A 15,628-nucleotide genomic window follows, 5' to 3' on the forward strand; every position below is an offset into this window, starting at 1 on the left:
CGCGAGGCGGCAGCGGCGCGAGGAGGGAGGCGCCGTCGGGGCCGAGGCGACCGCCCGCGGCCGGCGGGCAGCAGGTGGGGCCGGGCCGGGCCGGGCCGGGCCGGAGGGGGCAAGCGGGGCTGCCGGGGTGCCCGGGGAGGGGGCGGCGGGGGCCGCGGCCGCGCCGAGCAACGCGCGGGTGAGGGAGAGCCGAGCCGCGCCGCGCCGGGCCGGGCCGGGCCGGGCCGGGGGTGCCGCCGGTGCCCCCGCTCGTTGCTGTGGCTTTCGCCGGTGCTTCAGCCCCCGGGCAGGGCGGCGGGGCGCAGGGGCGGCGGGGCGCCTCGGCCGCCCGAGCAAATCCGCGGGGAGCCGAGCCCGAGCTCGGCCGCGGGGCGACCCGACGGGACGGGGACGGGGAAGGGGTCCGGGAGCGGGGAGCACCGCGCCCGCCAGGCCGGGCTTCCAGCCTGAGATTTTCTGGTTGCTGAGAAACCCGTCACTTATCCAGCTGTCGTGGATTCGGGGGAAGGGGAGACTGAGCAAAAGCGGGCTGCTGCGGCCCCTCGGCTCTGCTGCCTCGCCTCTCCTTCCCCCGTCGGCCGCGCACAGCCCGTCCTCGGGTGGAGATGCGATTTCTTGGCAGCCCTGTGTTAATTTGGAAGGGCAGCAGTTCTGCCTCGCTCGTAGCCCTGGAGTTACGGGGAGGGTTATAACGTGCATCACAGCCTTAACGCACACAGTGTTTGTGGTCTTCAAACCGTGTCGTTGTGCGAGGGAGTTTGTTCTGGCGTTGGAGGCATCCCTCCCCGGGCGTCAGCTGCAGCCAGGCGCGCACCTTTGCAGACGGCGTCGCTTGCCTGTTGGAGTCTCAGAAGCTGCCGTGTTTGAGAAGGCTGCGAAAAGCAAACGAAACCAGGAGAGGTGACGGTTTTGCTCGGTTCTGTGAAGCTGATGTATGCTAGAAAAGCGTGGCTAGCGGTTGCACGGGTTGCTGTCACTGCTTCCTTATTTGAAACTGCTCTCGCGAAGGTGCTTGGTGTTTGATATTGAGCATTGCTGGGCTCCTCGTTGGGGGCAGTTAGCTGGAGTGGGGGATGCTTGTTTTGAGCTGGTTGTCAGGCAGTGGCACCTGAGTAGGTCTCAGTTATTTAAATGATTCCACTGTTACTATATTTCTGAACTGTGCAAGTCCCTGAAGCCGTATCTGTAGCCAGCAAAGATGTCCTTACGCATCTGAAGCAGTCTGATGCACAGAGTCAGCTTGGGTATTTTCCGCTATCCTATGCAAAATCTGACAAGCAATTAAAGTAGAGACAGTAAAAAAAAAAAAAAAAATGGGGGGGCAGGGGGGCAAAGCTAACATGAACTGAAAATGCTGATAGGTGCGCCCAGCTGTGCTGGGGGAGCAGCAGGTGCTGTCTGCAGGTGTGAAAGGTTAGACCTCAAATTAGCCAGTGCAAAGCTTTGAGTGACTGTTTTGAGAAGAAGCCTCTGTCTTTGAGCCGAGAGCCCTTCCCGATGATCTCCTGGCCTTTTAGAAATGTGTGTGTAAGTATTAAACTGTGTTTCCCTTTCCACCTAAGGCACCTCTGTGCAGTGCTTGGAAGCAGCAGTTAAACCTTCTAAAACTGGATACAATTTTCTTTTTATTCCTTAAAAGTCACATTTCAAGGTCTGATACCTTGAGTTTTGTAGGGAGTCTACACTGAAAAGAGTAAACATACCCCCTGATGCTAGGGTGAGGTGAAGTAGTATGGTGTGCGGCCTGTGCTTCAACTATTGTACTGCACAAGAAAAGAAGAACCAGTGCCTGAATGCAATTGCAGATACTAAATTCACGTTTCTTTCAGAATTGGACTTCAGGGGCTCAGTTTTGTTTTGTGCAGGTCACTGATGGCTGAAGTGTTGCTTCTGAGCTGGGCTACGTTTGAATTGACCCTCTAAAAGAGGGGAGTAATAGGCTACCAAGTGGTCCTGAACTTTCGAGTTCTAGCTTACAAGCAAGGCCATGTGCAGCAGCATTAGGCTTTCAAAGGTTTTGATTGAAATAATGATGTTCCCAGGAAGATCTAGGGAACTGGTGTGCCTTGATGCCTAAAGTCTGAACCTGCATGAAAGACAAATACTGTGTTTGGTATAAAATGTCTTTAAATCTGAAAATGCCTGTTCTCTAGATAATTCAGTATTAGATTTTAGGTGGCTCAGTATCCCCAAGCTCGATTTAAAAACCATTTCTGCCTCTGTAGGAACCAAAGTGTTCTTGCTTGGTACAATCTGGTAGGTTAACTTCTATTAATATGAAATAATTAGGAGCTTTAATGCTGTCTGCTTCCAATACCTAGAGTGTTCATACCTACCAGCAAGAAGCATATATACAAACCTATTTGTTATAAAACAACTAATAGTCAAAAATGATTAAATGATGTGTAAAGCAGGATTTGTATAGTATCAGTCTTCAGAAAAGAGAGTACTCGCTTGCCACTGTGGAAGGAAATAACACCTATCTGTCAAAAAAGTAGCATTTTGCTCCTTTCCAATGCTCATATTGACTAGTGGGTTATGTGGTTGGTATATTTAAACATGTTATGATCTAACTTTTTTTTTAAATTTTAGTGTACTTTTTTTTGGGGGGGGGGGGGGGGGCGGGGGATGCAGTCATTTAGATAACTAAATCTTACCTGAAGCCATGGAAGGAAAAGCCTTCCAAAGTACACCCAGCACTGCTAGCCTAATAATTCCTAGGAAGGCTTAAAGTAGAGAATAGCGTGAGGGGCCAGAGCAGCAGCTTTGCTGGATTTGCTCAACCAGGGAGCTGAGTGACTCTTGCAGCTTTTGCTTTCCTGAAGCCTTAACTCAAAACTGGAAACAACCATCATATAGCAATTCTCCAGTTTCAAAAAAATGCTGTCATGGAGGTAGCAGGGTGGTGGTGGGGGGGATTTTCTCACTTTTTCTGAGAAGTTAAGTTTTGCTTTCTCCTTTTCTTCTTATTAAATGATCATCTGTTAACTTCTGTATACAGACCAGTGTCCTGGGTCTTGCCCATAGCCTTTGAGCACAACTAATTTCAGTGTATGCTGCATCACTTTTCTAGAAGAGCCTCTGCAGTCAGTGTGCTTGTTGTATCTGTTTCATCTGCAAGGAAACAGCACAAAAATCTGTGTCACCGCTTCCTTATAGAGGCTGTGGGAGGAAGGAGGGGCTGGCAGGCAGACGGTATTTGTCAGATGGAGAGCAGGTAATTAGGAAGAAAGCATGCTGTCGGAGGCGGGTATGGCTTGGCAGGAGAGCTCTTGTAGGTTGAGCCCGGTGCTGTTGGATGGTGCTTTATGGAGCTGCTGTGCCACTGCAGCTGCAGATGCAGCTGGACAGGCTGCACGGATCAGGCAAAACTGCTCTTCACCGCTTCCCTCAGGTGCCCTGGAATGGGTACAGATGCTTTCCTCTGGCCTGTACTGCCCCGCCAGGAAAGTGTTAGGACTTCCCCACCCCATCTGACTATAACTTCACCTAGTGAAATGCTCTGTGACTTGGAGAATTGAGAAATGGCTGTTTTAAAGGAAGCCAGGAGCTCTGCCTGTGTAAGGCACAAGATTCAGGCCAAGGCCTGAATGTGTTGTGGACACTGTGTCGTCTGTTGTTCATCTGTCTGGCGGAACTGGCAGGGGCTAGTGGTGGTGTTGACACAGTCCTAGTTCCATAGCTAGAGATCTTCTCATCAGTTGATCTGAACTCTTTGGTGGGTATTCAGTTTCATTTACAAAATAAACCATGTGGGCTTGGCTCTCAAATTGAGGGAGAAGAGGACTGTTAAGATTGAGGTTCTTTGTGGCTGCCCTGTACTTTGCAGAAAATACTCTAAAGGTGAGCTGGACAGTGCTGGCTAGAGTTAATACTGATTGAAAAATCTTTCTTCACCCAAAGGCCTGTTCATCACTGGGAAGGAACCTCTGCAGCAGCCTTACTCTGCAAGTGATGGGCTCGGAGAATAGCGCTTTAAAGAGCTGCACGCTAGAAGAACCACCGTTTACGCTGCCAACTGGACACACGATTTACCCAGCTGTGTTGCAAGATGGCAAACTTGCTTCGGTCTTTGTGTATAAGAGAGAGAATGAAGATACAGTTAATAAAGCTGCCAAGGTACTGTAGAGAGCACGTGTGGAACAAACTCTTTGGAGCTTCTCTCCTTTCTAGGAGCGGTGGAAGTCTGCCAGTTGCTGAATGTCAGACCTAGGGGTGAGGGAAGGAGAAACTGTTGTTGTCTGAATATAGCTGCAGTGTGGTGGGGAAGAAGGGGACAGCTGCAAAGCTACTAGTGCGCTGCTTCGTGCTAGCAGTGATGGGAAGGGAGGTTCAGATAGTAACACTTGCATTCATTTGTGGCGTATTAATCTCTTGCAGATATTCCTAAGAGAGAATTTCTTAGGTGGGCTATGCCCAAAATGCTGTGTTTATTCTTTTGTGTAAGACTTTGTACCTAGACCTATAATAAAAGTTCAGTGAGTGAATGAGCGAGTGTGCTAAGTGCTTGGTGAGCAGCAGGGGTGGACTGTCTAAATTCAAGCAGAAAATGGTGGCTAAAGGTATGTGGTTGGACTCTGAAGTCAAGACAGAATCCCTTCCCCCCTTTTTTTTCTCTTTCGAAGCACCTGAAAACCTTGCGCCACCCTTGCCTTCTGCGCTTCCTCTCCTGTACTGTGGAAGCAAATGGGATCCACCTGGTTACAGAACGTGTGAAACCATTGGAGATGGTCCTGGAGACGCTCTCTTCTGCAGAAATCTGCGCAGGGATCTACGATGTGTTGCTGGCTCTCATCTTCCTCCATGACAGGGTGAGTACCAATGGAGGCAGTCATGGAGAGTCTGACGGGAGTCAGATGGAACATGACAGGAGGCTGTTGTAACACAAAAAGATAGACTCATAGCCCACAGGTTTTTGTTTGTTTGTTTGTTTGTTTTTAGGCTGAAACTGCTAAAAACATTAGCTGCCTTTTAGAAGGAATAGTAAATTAAAATACTGTGATTTTAGGAAATGAGGTTCATGAACTGAGAACTGCTTCCAGTGCTTCATGCTTTAGGGAAGTGAGACTGCTCGGCCTCAGCATTTATTTACAGCTGTTGCCACTTGTCAGATACCAGTGTCACTACTCCCCTGTTCTGGCATTATGCATTTGTCCAGGACTGAAGATAAATCCCAACTCAGACTGTAGCTTTCAGGCTTTCTGTTTGTAGTTGGAGGTTGTCTCTGCACTTACAGTTGCATTACAGGGCTGTGACAATGAAACCTTGCTCTGAAACCATAGTCCTTTTGAGGGATACCTGCTAGTCACCTACAAAATCCTTAAGGACGTGTAGAGATGTGTTCTTTTTGGCAGCTTTTCCTTAGTTCCTCACAACACCTAGTTAGAACTACTGAAGATCTTATGTCTTCATCTATCCCCACGTCTCTCTCTCTCTCTCTCTCTCTCTTTCTCTCTTTCTCTCTCTTTTTTTTAATGTTTTAGGGAAACTTAACACATAACAATGTCTGTTTATCATCTGTCTTTGTAAGTGAGGATGGGCACTGGAAACTGGGAGGAATGGAAACAGTCTGCAACTTTAGTGAAGCCACTCCAGAGGTAAGAGACAAGTAAATCATGCCTGGAAGAGGGCTTCTGCTCTGCTGAAGCTGGCTTTCTGCTGATGTGAAGGCCCAAGTCCTAAATCCTTCCAGTTATCTTAGTTTACTATTAAATGTGTTGGCTTGTTTCCAGCTCTGACCTGAATCTTTGCTCCAAGCATGCTGTTACTATAAACAATAATGTCTTCATAAACACAGAAACTCATTCCCCCTTAGCTAAAAAGCAACTAACTTTCTAAAGGAGGCAGAGCTGGCTGGAAGGTAGGTTAAAATTGGGGATAAGGAGGCATCTGTGCTTCTCTGGACTTACTTAAAATAAACTGCTTTACTGGGAAGCAGAAAGATGCAGGTTGAAATGAATCAAAACCAAAAATAATTTCAATGATTCTGGCTTTTGCTGCTGGCATCTTCATTGCTTGTTACTGATTTTGGCAGAAAGATTCCTAGTTTGATTTCTGCTGCGTGTTGTGCCTAGTCATTGCTGCAGCCTAGCAGTCTGTAATAAATGTATATTGCCCTTTCTCCCAGAGAATGCACAAATCCTTCACAAACTGCGCTTAGTGTCCCTGGTATCACTTTTCAGAAGGGATAAGGCAGGTACACAGCTGAGGTGTGTGGTGGTGCATGACAATGCAAAGAGTGTAGCGGTAAAACCTGACAGCTACAGGTCATGAAATCCTTCTCCTGTGCAGGTGGATCGTGCAGGGACTGTAGAACTGAAGACCTAAAGGGATGAGTTGACTGTGATGCCCTGAAGTTGCTTTATGTCAGCTTGGCATTTCACACCTGACGCTTACGCAATTGTGCTTCCCCTGTGGGCAGAGCAAAGCACAGCCCACCCTGGATGCGAGCTGGTGGGACAGGGGCAGCCTGCAGCTCCGCGCGCAGCCCTGGCTGCGGAGAGGAGGCTGCTGTGCTGTAGGGAGAGGTCTCTCCTGCTGCTTGGCCGAGAAAACGGATCAAGGCAGCTAATGTCTCCCCCTCCTCTTTGCAGTTCCTCTGTCACGTGAAGTCCGTGCGAGACCAGTCTTGCATCCCTTCTGAAGAGATGGTGAGTAATATTGCTGCCTTGCAGCTTGCTGGAGGAACTTGTTGCTGGCAATAAATAAACGCGCAATGCTCAGAAAAGGATTTTGACTCGCGTGTTTTATCTCTTCATGCTTGAATGGGAAGAAATGGCCATTGGATAATAAGTGAGGTTTAATTTTCCTTTTTTTTTTCTTCCTCTATCCCTAGTCCGGGTATGGTGTTGGGCACAGGGAAGAGAAATTTCAGAATAGTACTGATGGAAGAGCAAGTTCTTGTAATTATTTCATTTTTCGTTGCAGCTTTGATGCTTCTAAGAGTAGTTGCTGAGGTTGCCAAGATCACTGTGATAACATGATTATGTAGCCCTCTCATGTATAACAACCTGTTTTCATTTATTTATTTCTACTTGTTAGTCATCTTATATCTATTATACATCTTATGAGCTGCGTATTCTAAAGAAGTGAGATCTCCCTCTGATTAACACCCGTTTCCATAGAAATGCTGAAAGTTGTTGACTTGTAATTGCTATGTGCATTCGTGGGGGAATTATTACGTTGTGATGTAGTTGTTCCTTTGGGCTATAAATTCCCTGGGGGAGGATTTTTTTAGCATAATTTACTTGTAGGGTGCTTGGTAAGGTTTGGAGCTATAAAAAGAATTGAAGAGTGTGTATGGGAGGGTGGATAGGCGTTCATGGAAACTACCAAGTATTTTATAAACTCCTGCTTTGCTGATAATTATTTTTTTTAGTCTGCAGATTTCAAAATTCTACCCAACAGCTATGGGTATGCACGGGATGCTTATGCGTTTGGAATGATGGTTGAAAATCTCCTGACTGTCTTAAATGATCAGGGTGAGGAATGAAAATGAGATGTGTGTATTTTTCTGCGAACAGTCCTGCAGAGCTTATTCCTTACATGCATAAACTGAGGTATTTGCCTTTTGCTGCAGCTGCGTATTGTGACAGATGTGTTACAGGGATGGTGGGCAGTACTGTTTCTCATTTTTGCCAGGAACTGCCAAAATAAGAACTACTTCTGTACAAGTTCCTCCTGTTTCATGCTTCACCTTTTTAGGAGTGTCTTTGGGGAAGAATGTTGGTTTCCTGCTTACAGAGACCAGTATGGCTCCTGTTCTAGGAGTCATAGTCCCTGGTGGGGTAGTGTCCTGTGTGAATAGGAGCTGGCCGTGATGATGTGGGTCAGGGTTGTCTAGAAGCTGGGGTGTCGGGTTGGTGGTAGGCAGAGCTTGTGTCTGTTCCAGAATCTTGTCTCCGTGTGCCTACTTTTGGTAAACTGCATAATTTTTGTCTTTTTTTCTTCATCTGTAAAACTTAATAACTTGGACCCCCTTTCTCTGAAAGGGTCTAGGATGGTTGGTGAGGAGTGATATGTGTGCAAGTAGTCCTTGAGATAACTTCTTCCCTCTTTGTCTCAAACTGAGTGTAGCAGCAGCTTTCTGGATATGGAGGCAGGACTGACTTTTATCTTGCAACAGCAGATGAGAACTAGGTAACTCAGGTTAAAATGCAGTCTTAGGTTTTTCCTCTCTTCCTGCTATTGAGCATGGTCAGATGTGCTCTCCTAGGTTTGGCTGGAGGTCAACAGCCCACCCAACACGAGCACTGCCAAGTCCATCCACAGCTTGGTCCTGCCCCCATCAACTGCTTCATCAAAAGTTAGGGGCACAGATGCACAGCGCACAGATGTGCTGTACTGCAGCGAAGTTGGGCTGCTGCCTTCTAGCAGAGAGGGAGGAGGAAGCTACTTGCTGGATAGATAGTAACACTCTGGTCAAGGCAAGTTTGTTTCCATTAGAACACTGACCTTTATAATATGCCTTTGCCTGTTCACTGTTAAAACTCTTTATTTTCCCAGTAGCTCAGCAGCTTAGGGAGAAAAATGGGAATGTGGTTCTCCCTTCCCTTGGGGCAGGACAGTAGAGATGTGAGCAACTGAACAGTTTGCTATCAAATAGAGCTTCTAAAGGAAATTTTCAGAAGGAGTGGAGGATCCCTGATCATAGTATGTTCAGTGCTGAGACAGAAATCTAACTGTAAGTGCTCTGGCTTTCAGTTTCAGCAGATATTCTCTCCAGCTTTCAGCAAACGTTGCACCGTACACTGCTGAATCCAGATCCAAAGTGTCGTCCACCGCTGTCAAGCTTATTGTCTCATGAGTTCTTCAGGTAAGGAAAAGAATATCCTGCCTGTTTTGGCATGTGTTGATATTGCTTATTTCTGCATTGTCAACATATAATCAACATTCTGAATGAGGTATTTAGCTAGCAGTGGTGACAAAAGTGTGTCCTTCTGTCACATGCAGCCGGTTAGATCTCAAGCCCATGGGAGGAGATGGGGAATGCTCTAGAAAACAAAATCATTCAAGGTAGCACTTAGAGTAAAGCAGGCTTTGAGATAACCTGCACAGACCTGTGTCTTCTGTCACTTAAATGTTTCTCCAGATAGTGGCATTGGAGTAGGGTGGGCACTTGTTTCTGCTTATTGCCCCGGATGGTGGTCAGAAACAGCTAGTGCAGCCTGTCCTCATCTCCTTGTGAATCGCTGACTTCGGAAGTGTCAGCTGTACTTTGGCACTGTAAACATACAGCTGGTGGGTCACAGGTCAGACTGTCACACAGGTGTTCTTGGTCCACCAGCATTTGACTTTCATCTCCCTTTCTGTTTCTGTATACTAAGTAATGCAGATTTGTGAGATCTTAGTTGTGGATGGTTTAAGCATCATCAAGGATCATGCTTGACAGCCTACATATTTATCCTTAGGAATGACTTTCTGGAGGTTGTGAACTTTCTGAAGACCTTAACACTAAAGTCTGAGGAAGAGAAAACTGAATTTTTCAAGTAAGTCAAATAAGTGTACTCTGGAAGCTTTTTATTTCGGAAACACTTCTGCCAAGTAGGATCTTGTGGGCAACTTGGAAGGCTGGTGGCCTGAAAGATTCTTCCTCAGGTATATGATTTTGATCCTTTTGGCAGACCACTGTTTGCTCTGTAATGTAGTAGTCCAGGTACTCCAAGCCAATCTAGTGCTTGTATCAGAGGAAATTCTTCCTTCCATCCTCCTCTAATTTGTTGGGAACAGTTTGGTGTTTGGGAGGAGCAGTGCCTGCCAGCCTCTCTACATTATTCTGATAGCAGCCTCTGGAATGATGCTGTGGACAGCTATATGAACAGCAACGTTTACCTGCTACAGACCAATTGCTATTGCTGAAGAATCAGGCAGAAACTGGGCTGCAGTAACACGCAGCTCACTTAAAATGTGCTTTTCTGAATCCTGTCTGTTTTTAGCAATTTGGTTGAACTGATGCAGGGCTAAAAACTGAAACTTTCACAAGGGTAACTGGGATGTAAAAAGAAAACAAATTTTCTCTTGTCTGTAACCTCTTTCCATTGTGTTCTAAATGAGATCACACACTCTGTGGGGAATAATGTTGATGTTATTACCAGGAGTTTAATTATTCCAGTTTTCCCCATTCTTCTTAGCAGCACTGTCTCATCTCATTGCACTGCGATTAAGCAGGAATTGTTTGAAAAAGCCCATTTGTATGCTCTAGTGTTGTGCTACTTGCTGTAGTTGAGAGTGGTATAACAAGCTTGTCTGCTGCAACGCTGATGAACTGAGTTGAGCTTTTTCTGCTCAGCTCTGGTGAGCAGTTCCTGACCTCCAGCCTGTACTCTGGCGCATCACTGGAGCTGTTCCTGGGCCCTGCCGCTTTCCAGTCTCCTTGCACAACAGATTTGGCTTGCTCTTCCGCTTGCCACTGCTCTTCTGCAGCTGTGTCCAGCCTCATCGGGGCCCTTGGGTCCCAGATCACTGCTCTTCCTTCCTCACCTGTGTGCCTGGCTCTTTGTGGCTCTTGTTTGTGCTGAGTGCCTCCTGCCTCTTACAGGCCAGCCCTAGAGTAAGGGAGGGGAGATTAGTTGTCTGCGGCAGCCATGGAGGAACTACCACAGCGCTGAGGTTTCTCATGTCAGCCCTGCTGCTGAGAAGGCCGAGATGTTTGGTGTGGCTGGACCATGGCAGTGTGGTAGCACAGAGCTGGAAGGAGTGCCACCAGCTACAGCAGTCTCTGGGAAGCAGCTCTAGTCTGCTGAGCATGTGAGAGCTGTAAGACTTTCCCTATGGCTTCTGTCCTGATCCAGGCTAAGCATGTTGTACCTCTTGCTGTTGCAGGGATGTTCTTTACACAAAAGCCACCTGCTTGCCCAGTTTCAGAGTGTATACTTTAAAAGATTAGAGAACTTCTTTTGACGTGATTGGGGGCGGGGGAACACCTTTCACAACCCTTGTTCTTAGGAGTAGTTTCATCATTTTAGATGAGACTTTGCAAAGTGGAATCTAGCACTGCTTGAGGCTGAAAACTTCAATTTTTTAGGCAGATTTTGTAAACTGCTAAGGATACAGTTTTTGATAGGAAATGTTGAATGACTTAAACTTGTAGTCTCAGCTTTGTGTGGGTAAAATTGTTGTCTGCAATGGCAATGGATGTCTAAGCTGTGCTAGTGCTAGTAGTCAGCATTTGTGGGAAATCCTATTGATATGCTGCCCAAGAATTGTTTTTTTTTTTTTTTTTTTTTTTTTTTTCTCTCTAAGAGAAGCTTCAGTGTAGTCATGGCATATCTGGGCTAGAAAAAGGGAGAAACTGAATTTCTCTTTCTTTGTGTATTTAAAGGCCTGGGAGTTCTTACAGAGCTATTTTCCCACTTGCTCTGCAGTTGTGTGGTCACTGTCAATTATAAAGCTATTTTGATTTCACTAGTTTGAGACTTAGTTGGACCAAAGAAGAGGAGAAAGAAAATCTTTGCAGGAACATTCAGAATGGTTCTCAGCATCTCTCTAACAACAATGTCTACAGAGGGAGATAAAACCCACTTCATTTAAAACTACGATAGAGCTGTCCCCTTCCCAGCATGCTTTCTCACAGCATGTGCACTATTAGTCTCCTCCAAACCTAGGGAAAAGCAGTATCTGTTACTGATATTTTTAAAAGGAATATTCTACAAGAAAGTGCCATTAAACGAAATCAAACTCTTGCAGCTTAAACCCACCCCGTGCTTTGACGGGCACCTCAAACACTTTTTGTGTTAGATGGAAGTGGTTTCAAGTGGGATTTCCTTTTTGCAAGGGAGGCAGCCCATTTGCAGACTGTAGTGGGTAAAATACCCTTTTCTCAAGCAGAAGAACAATTCTTCCAGTGCACTGAGGTGTGAGATAGGAGTGCAGCTCTCTTTTTGCAGTTTTAACGCTTTACTGCTTCAAGTGAGCTGCCGGCTGTGAGCCAGCCGGGATGCCACAGCAGTGGTCAGCTCCTCTGAAGGGGAAGCAATCGGGTGCTGGCTGTAGGTGCAGCAGCACTTCCACGTGCGCTCTTGACAGGCAGTGGTCTGGGTGTAGGATTTGACAGGGTGCGTCTCTCGGTGTTTCTTTATTGCCTCATGATTTGTTTTACAGTTGCTTAGAAGCTTCAGTTAAGAGCAGAGCTTTGTCCTTCTAGGGCAATTTACAGGCAGAGTGAGAGATTGTGATGGAACTTCGTCTCTAGCAGGCAAGGCAGACTCAAAAGTGGTACTTAAGGGCAACAGTTGTAAATGCATGAAAGGTTGTGTTGGTACTAACTGCTCTCTCTTGGAACACAGATTCCTGCTGGACAGAGTGGCCTGCTTGTCAGAGGAGCTGATAGCATCACGGCTGGTGCCTCTCTTACTCAATCAGCTTGTATTTGCTGAACCTGTAGCTGTCAAGAGTTTTCTTCCTCATCTGCTGGGTCCAAAGAAAGGTGAACTTTAAGTACTTCAGAATTTTCACTGACAAGTTTGGAGTGAATTTAGAGACCAAAAAGATTAGTGGTGTTTAAGCAGAACAAATACTGTAATACACAGAACTGGTTATTCCACATACTGGGAAATACTGGCTTCCTCATTTGCAGTAGGCTTTTCACTGTCCTACTGATACTAGGAAGAGCATTAGAAATTGCCTGTTCTCTTGTTTCAGAAGTATTCTCCAATCAGCCTACCACAGGCTTTCTCTGTGGTACGTTGCATATCCTTATGCTCCCTTTTCCTCTAACCCTCCTTGCCCTTCTTTTCTTCTGCCACTGAACTGGTGTGTGGCAACCTCTTTCTCCTGTAAGGGTGTTCAGTCTCTTCTTTCCTCTGCAAGAGGTGTGTGGCATGTCTCGCTGGATCCCCAACTGTCTTCTATCCCTGCAGTATGCCTCTCCTCCCGTACAGTTTCTCCAAAATAACTGCTGGTGTTTTAGCCAAGCAGTATCTGGCTTGTGATTGTTTGGCCTTAAGTGTTCAGAGCCATTGCTGTTGAGCAAAGCATTCCTGCCTTGCTTCTCCTCCTTCCCTCCCTCCCTTCTTTCCTCCTTTTTTCTTTTCCTCCCTTTCTTACTCTCTTCTGTCTCCTCTGACATCCCAAGGAAGCTGAGTTGAAAGCTGACTGTGCAGGGAGCCAGAACAAAGAATCAGACCTGGCAGCTGGGTGACACTGTATCTCTGCTGTAGAAATCTGCCAGTGAATAGTTTTGGGGTGAGCTGTCTCTGGTTTGTGAAGCAGCCTTTTCCCACTTTTCGCCTCTTTTCCGTAGAGCAAATTGGAGAAAGCCAAACCAACTGCCTCCTGTCACCAGCCCTGTTCCAGACTCACGTGATCCCTGTGCTGCTGAAACTATTTGAGGTTCACGAAGAGCATGTTCGAATGGTGTTGCTGTCTCACATTCATGCCTACGCAGAACTGTTCTCTCGGGAAGAGTTGAAAAACATCATATTGCCACAGGTTAAGGACAGCAAAACCATATGGTGTTTTCTACTGCTGGGATCAGTTCTGGTGCAGTTTAAAGCTAAGCTCTTGTAGTCCGGGCAACCTCTGTGCAAGCTTTCTCCCAGCTGCCCCCTCTACCAAAAGCATCTGTCACAGATTCTGATTCTAGCACCCCACTGCCAGCCTCACTTGTGCTGCTCAATTCGTGTGGAATATTCCTATCCTAAACCCAGCAGTCAGGACTGTTGTTTCTGGTCTGAGGGACTCCTTTTCTTCCCATCCTACCTCCCTTTACCAGTAGAGTTAGTGTTGCCTAATGCTGGTGTGCAGCACCCTTTTCTGTGCCGGTCCTGAGCCCCTTCCTGCAGCACTGAGGCCTTCTGTTACCCACCATCCGTGCTGACACCTGGCAGCTTCATAACAAGACCGCATTTCTGCTTGACGCTGCTCTACAACTCGAGTGGCTCTTGACCAGAGAGGACGGATCACTCTAAGCTGAGGGTGTCTTGGCAAAGAGAGTACAATGTTCACTAGGCACTGGGATTAGCTGTACTCTTTAACTTGTAACAAAAAGTGGAAGGCTGTTTTTTTTTTTTTCTGCTGCAGAATAATGTCCTGTATCTGCTTAGTAAGAGCTGTAAGGCAATCTTAGAAATGAAATGTGCTGCAAATGTAACATGTAATGAGAGAAGAGCAAAACAGCAGAATTTTCTGTTCTTAGTAACAATCTCTTATTATTTGTGTAGGTATTGCTGGGCCTTCGAGATACCAGTGACTCTATCGTTGCAATAACACTGCACAGCTTAGCAGTTCTCGTCTCTCTGCTTGGACCTGAAGTAGTTATAGGCGGCGAAAGAACTAAGATTTTCAAAAGCTCTGCACCAAGTTTCATGAAAACTACTGATCTCTCTCCAGAAGGTAAACGATGTACTCGGAGGTGTTAGGATTCCCGTTATATTGTTTCTGCTTGTTCTGTCCAAGCAATGTAGGCAGAATTTCTTGGGTAATTAACTTCTGACTGTTCACAGGCTTAACTGAAAGAAGCTAATTTGCAGCTAAACTTTAATTCTAAATTAGGTGCTGACTGTTTGCAGATACAAAACTGGCATCATAAAACAGTTATATAAAAGGACCTTAAATGCAGGAAATATAAGAACACTTGCACCTCTTTTTCCATTTAAAAATCTCTGTAAGCAAGAGGTACTTTGTGTGTTCATCGCTCGTGGAAAAACTATAGTGCTCTTTATGTACTTACTTAACAGATGTTTAGTATTCCTCTGTCCTTCATGTTTTTAAAATAAATAAATCTCATCCTCTTCCTCCCAATTTCTGTTCATAGATTGGAAAAGGAATACGAACTTCCCTATTTTCTCAGCTCTCAGGAGGCTTTTCAGCTAATCCAAATGAAGAAAGTAGTCCCTGCAACTGCTAGCTAACCTGGAGACAAGCATACTAAGGCAAAGCTTTTCTGGATATTGAAATTTAAAATGCTTACAATTGGAGGGAAAAAAAAACAACTTTTGCTCTACTTTAGACTTGAAGTATAGATACCAAATGAAATGCATGATAGAGAACAGCTTAAGTATAAATGTTTTCTCCTGATTCTGTATGTACTGACAAATACAACCCTCCATTAAAATCTGTGGATGGTTCGTTGCATTATTTTTCTTTACATTATTTTAATAGACTACACTAAAGGAAGACCTTCAGATTTCATGCTTGAAACCAATTTATTTTTCGAAAGAGTAATATAGCTCTGATTTAAATATAGAGGAATAAGAGGGAAAAAAAATCTGGGTCCTAAACTGTGAGTGGTGACCTGCAAAAAATAGCACTAAAGGGTGAACAAGTAGAGGCTCAACAAGATGTCTGCTTAAGTAAGTCCTTCAAAGCACGTACCTTTTAACAAGGGTGCTTTTGGCTAGGGAAGGGTTCTTAATTGCAGTCCTTTTCAGCACTGCAGTCCACACTTCTCTGGCTACACTGATAATCCCTAGCATAGGCAGGTACAGTTGGCTGCCAACAAAGCTAAACCAGACGGATGCAAATACACTTTCTGCACTTAGCACTGCACTAAGCCATCCTGTGTAAAGCTCTGTTCCTTTCTAATTCTGACTAGGCCAGAGTTGTGGTAATGGGGCCTTAATACAGCCTAGGCCAGTGCTGGCAAACCATTGCCATCAGTGACAGTGTGCATCTCCCAGCAATGAAAGGC

The 15,628-nt window shown here is 45.9% G+C and overlaps 1 protein-coding gene across 2 annotated transcripts in view; it reads left to right on the forward strand.

Annotated features, from left to right (window-relative positions):
• Window positions 1-15,628, forward strand: part of SCYL3 (SCY1 like pseudokinase 3) — a 19,404-nt gene continuing 3,776 nt past the window's right edge. Inside the window, exons 1-11 of one of the 2 annotated variants that reach the window (XM_062580893.1) lie at window positions 1-74; window positions 3,904-4,119; window positions 4,626-4,811; window positions 5,484-5,597; window positions 6,594-6,650; window positions 7,379-7,481; window positions 8,704-8,815; window positions 9,411-9,488; window positions 12,285-12,424; window positions 13,241-13,428; window positions 14,160-14,331. In XM_062580893.1, the coding sequence (XP_062436877.1) occupies window positions 3,955-4,119; window positions 4,626-4,811; window positions 5,484-5,597; window positions 6,594-6,650; window positions 7,379-7,481; window positions 8,704-8,815; window positions 9,411-9,488; window positions 12,285-12,424; window positions 13,241-13,428; window positions 14,160-14,331 (1,315 nt within the window). In that variant the 5' untranslated portion in view covers window positions 1-74; window positions 3,904-3,954. Of the gene's footprint in view, window positions 75-3,903; window positions 4,120-4,625; window positions 4,812-5,483; window positions 5,598-6,593; window positions 6,651-7,378; window positions 7,482-8,703; window positions 8,816-9,410; window positions 9,489-12,284; window positions 12,425-13,240; window positions 13,429-14,159; window positions 14,332-15,628 lie in introns of those variants that run through there. The other variant, XM_062580894.1, reaches the window with a different exon arrangement.

Source organism: Rhea pennata, chromosome 8 (genome assembly GCF_028389875.1).
Source record: "Rhea pennata isolate bPtePen1 chromosome 8, bPtePen1.pri, whole genome shotgun sequence".
NCBI lineage: Eukaryota > Metazoa > Chordata > Aves > Rheiformes > Rheidae > Rhea > Rhea pennata.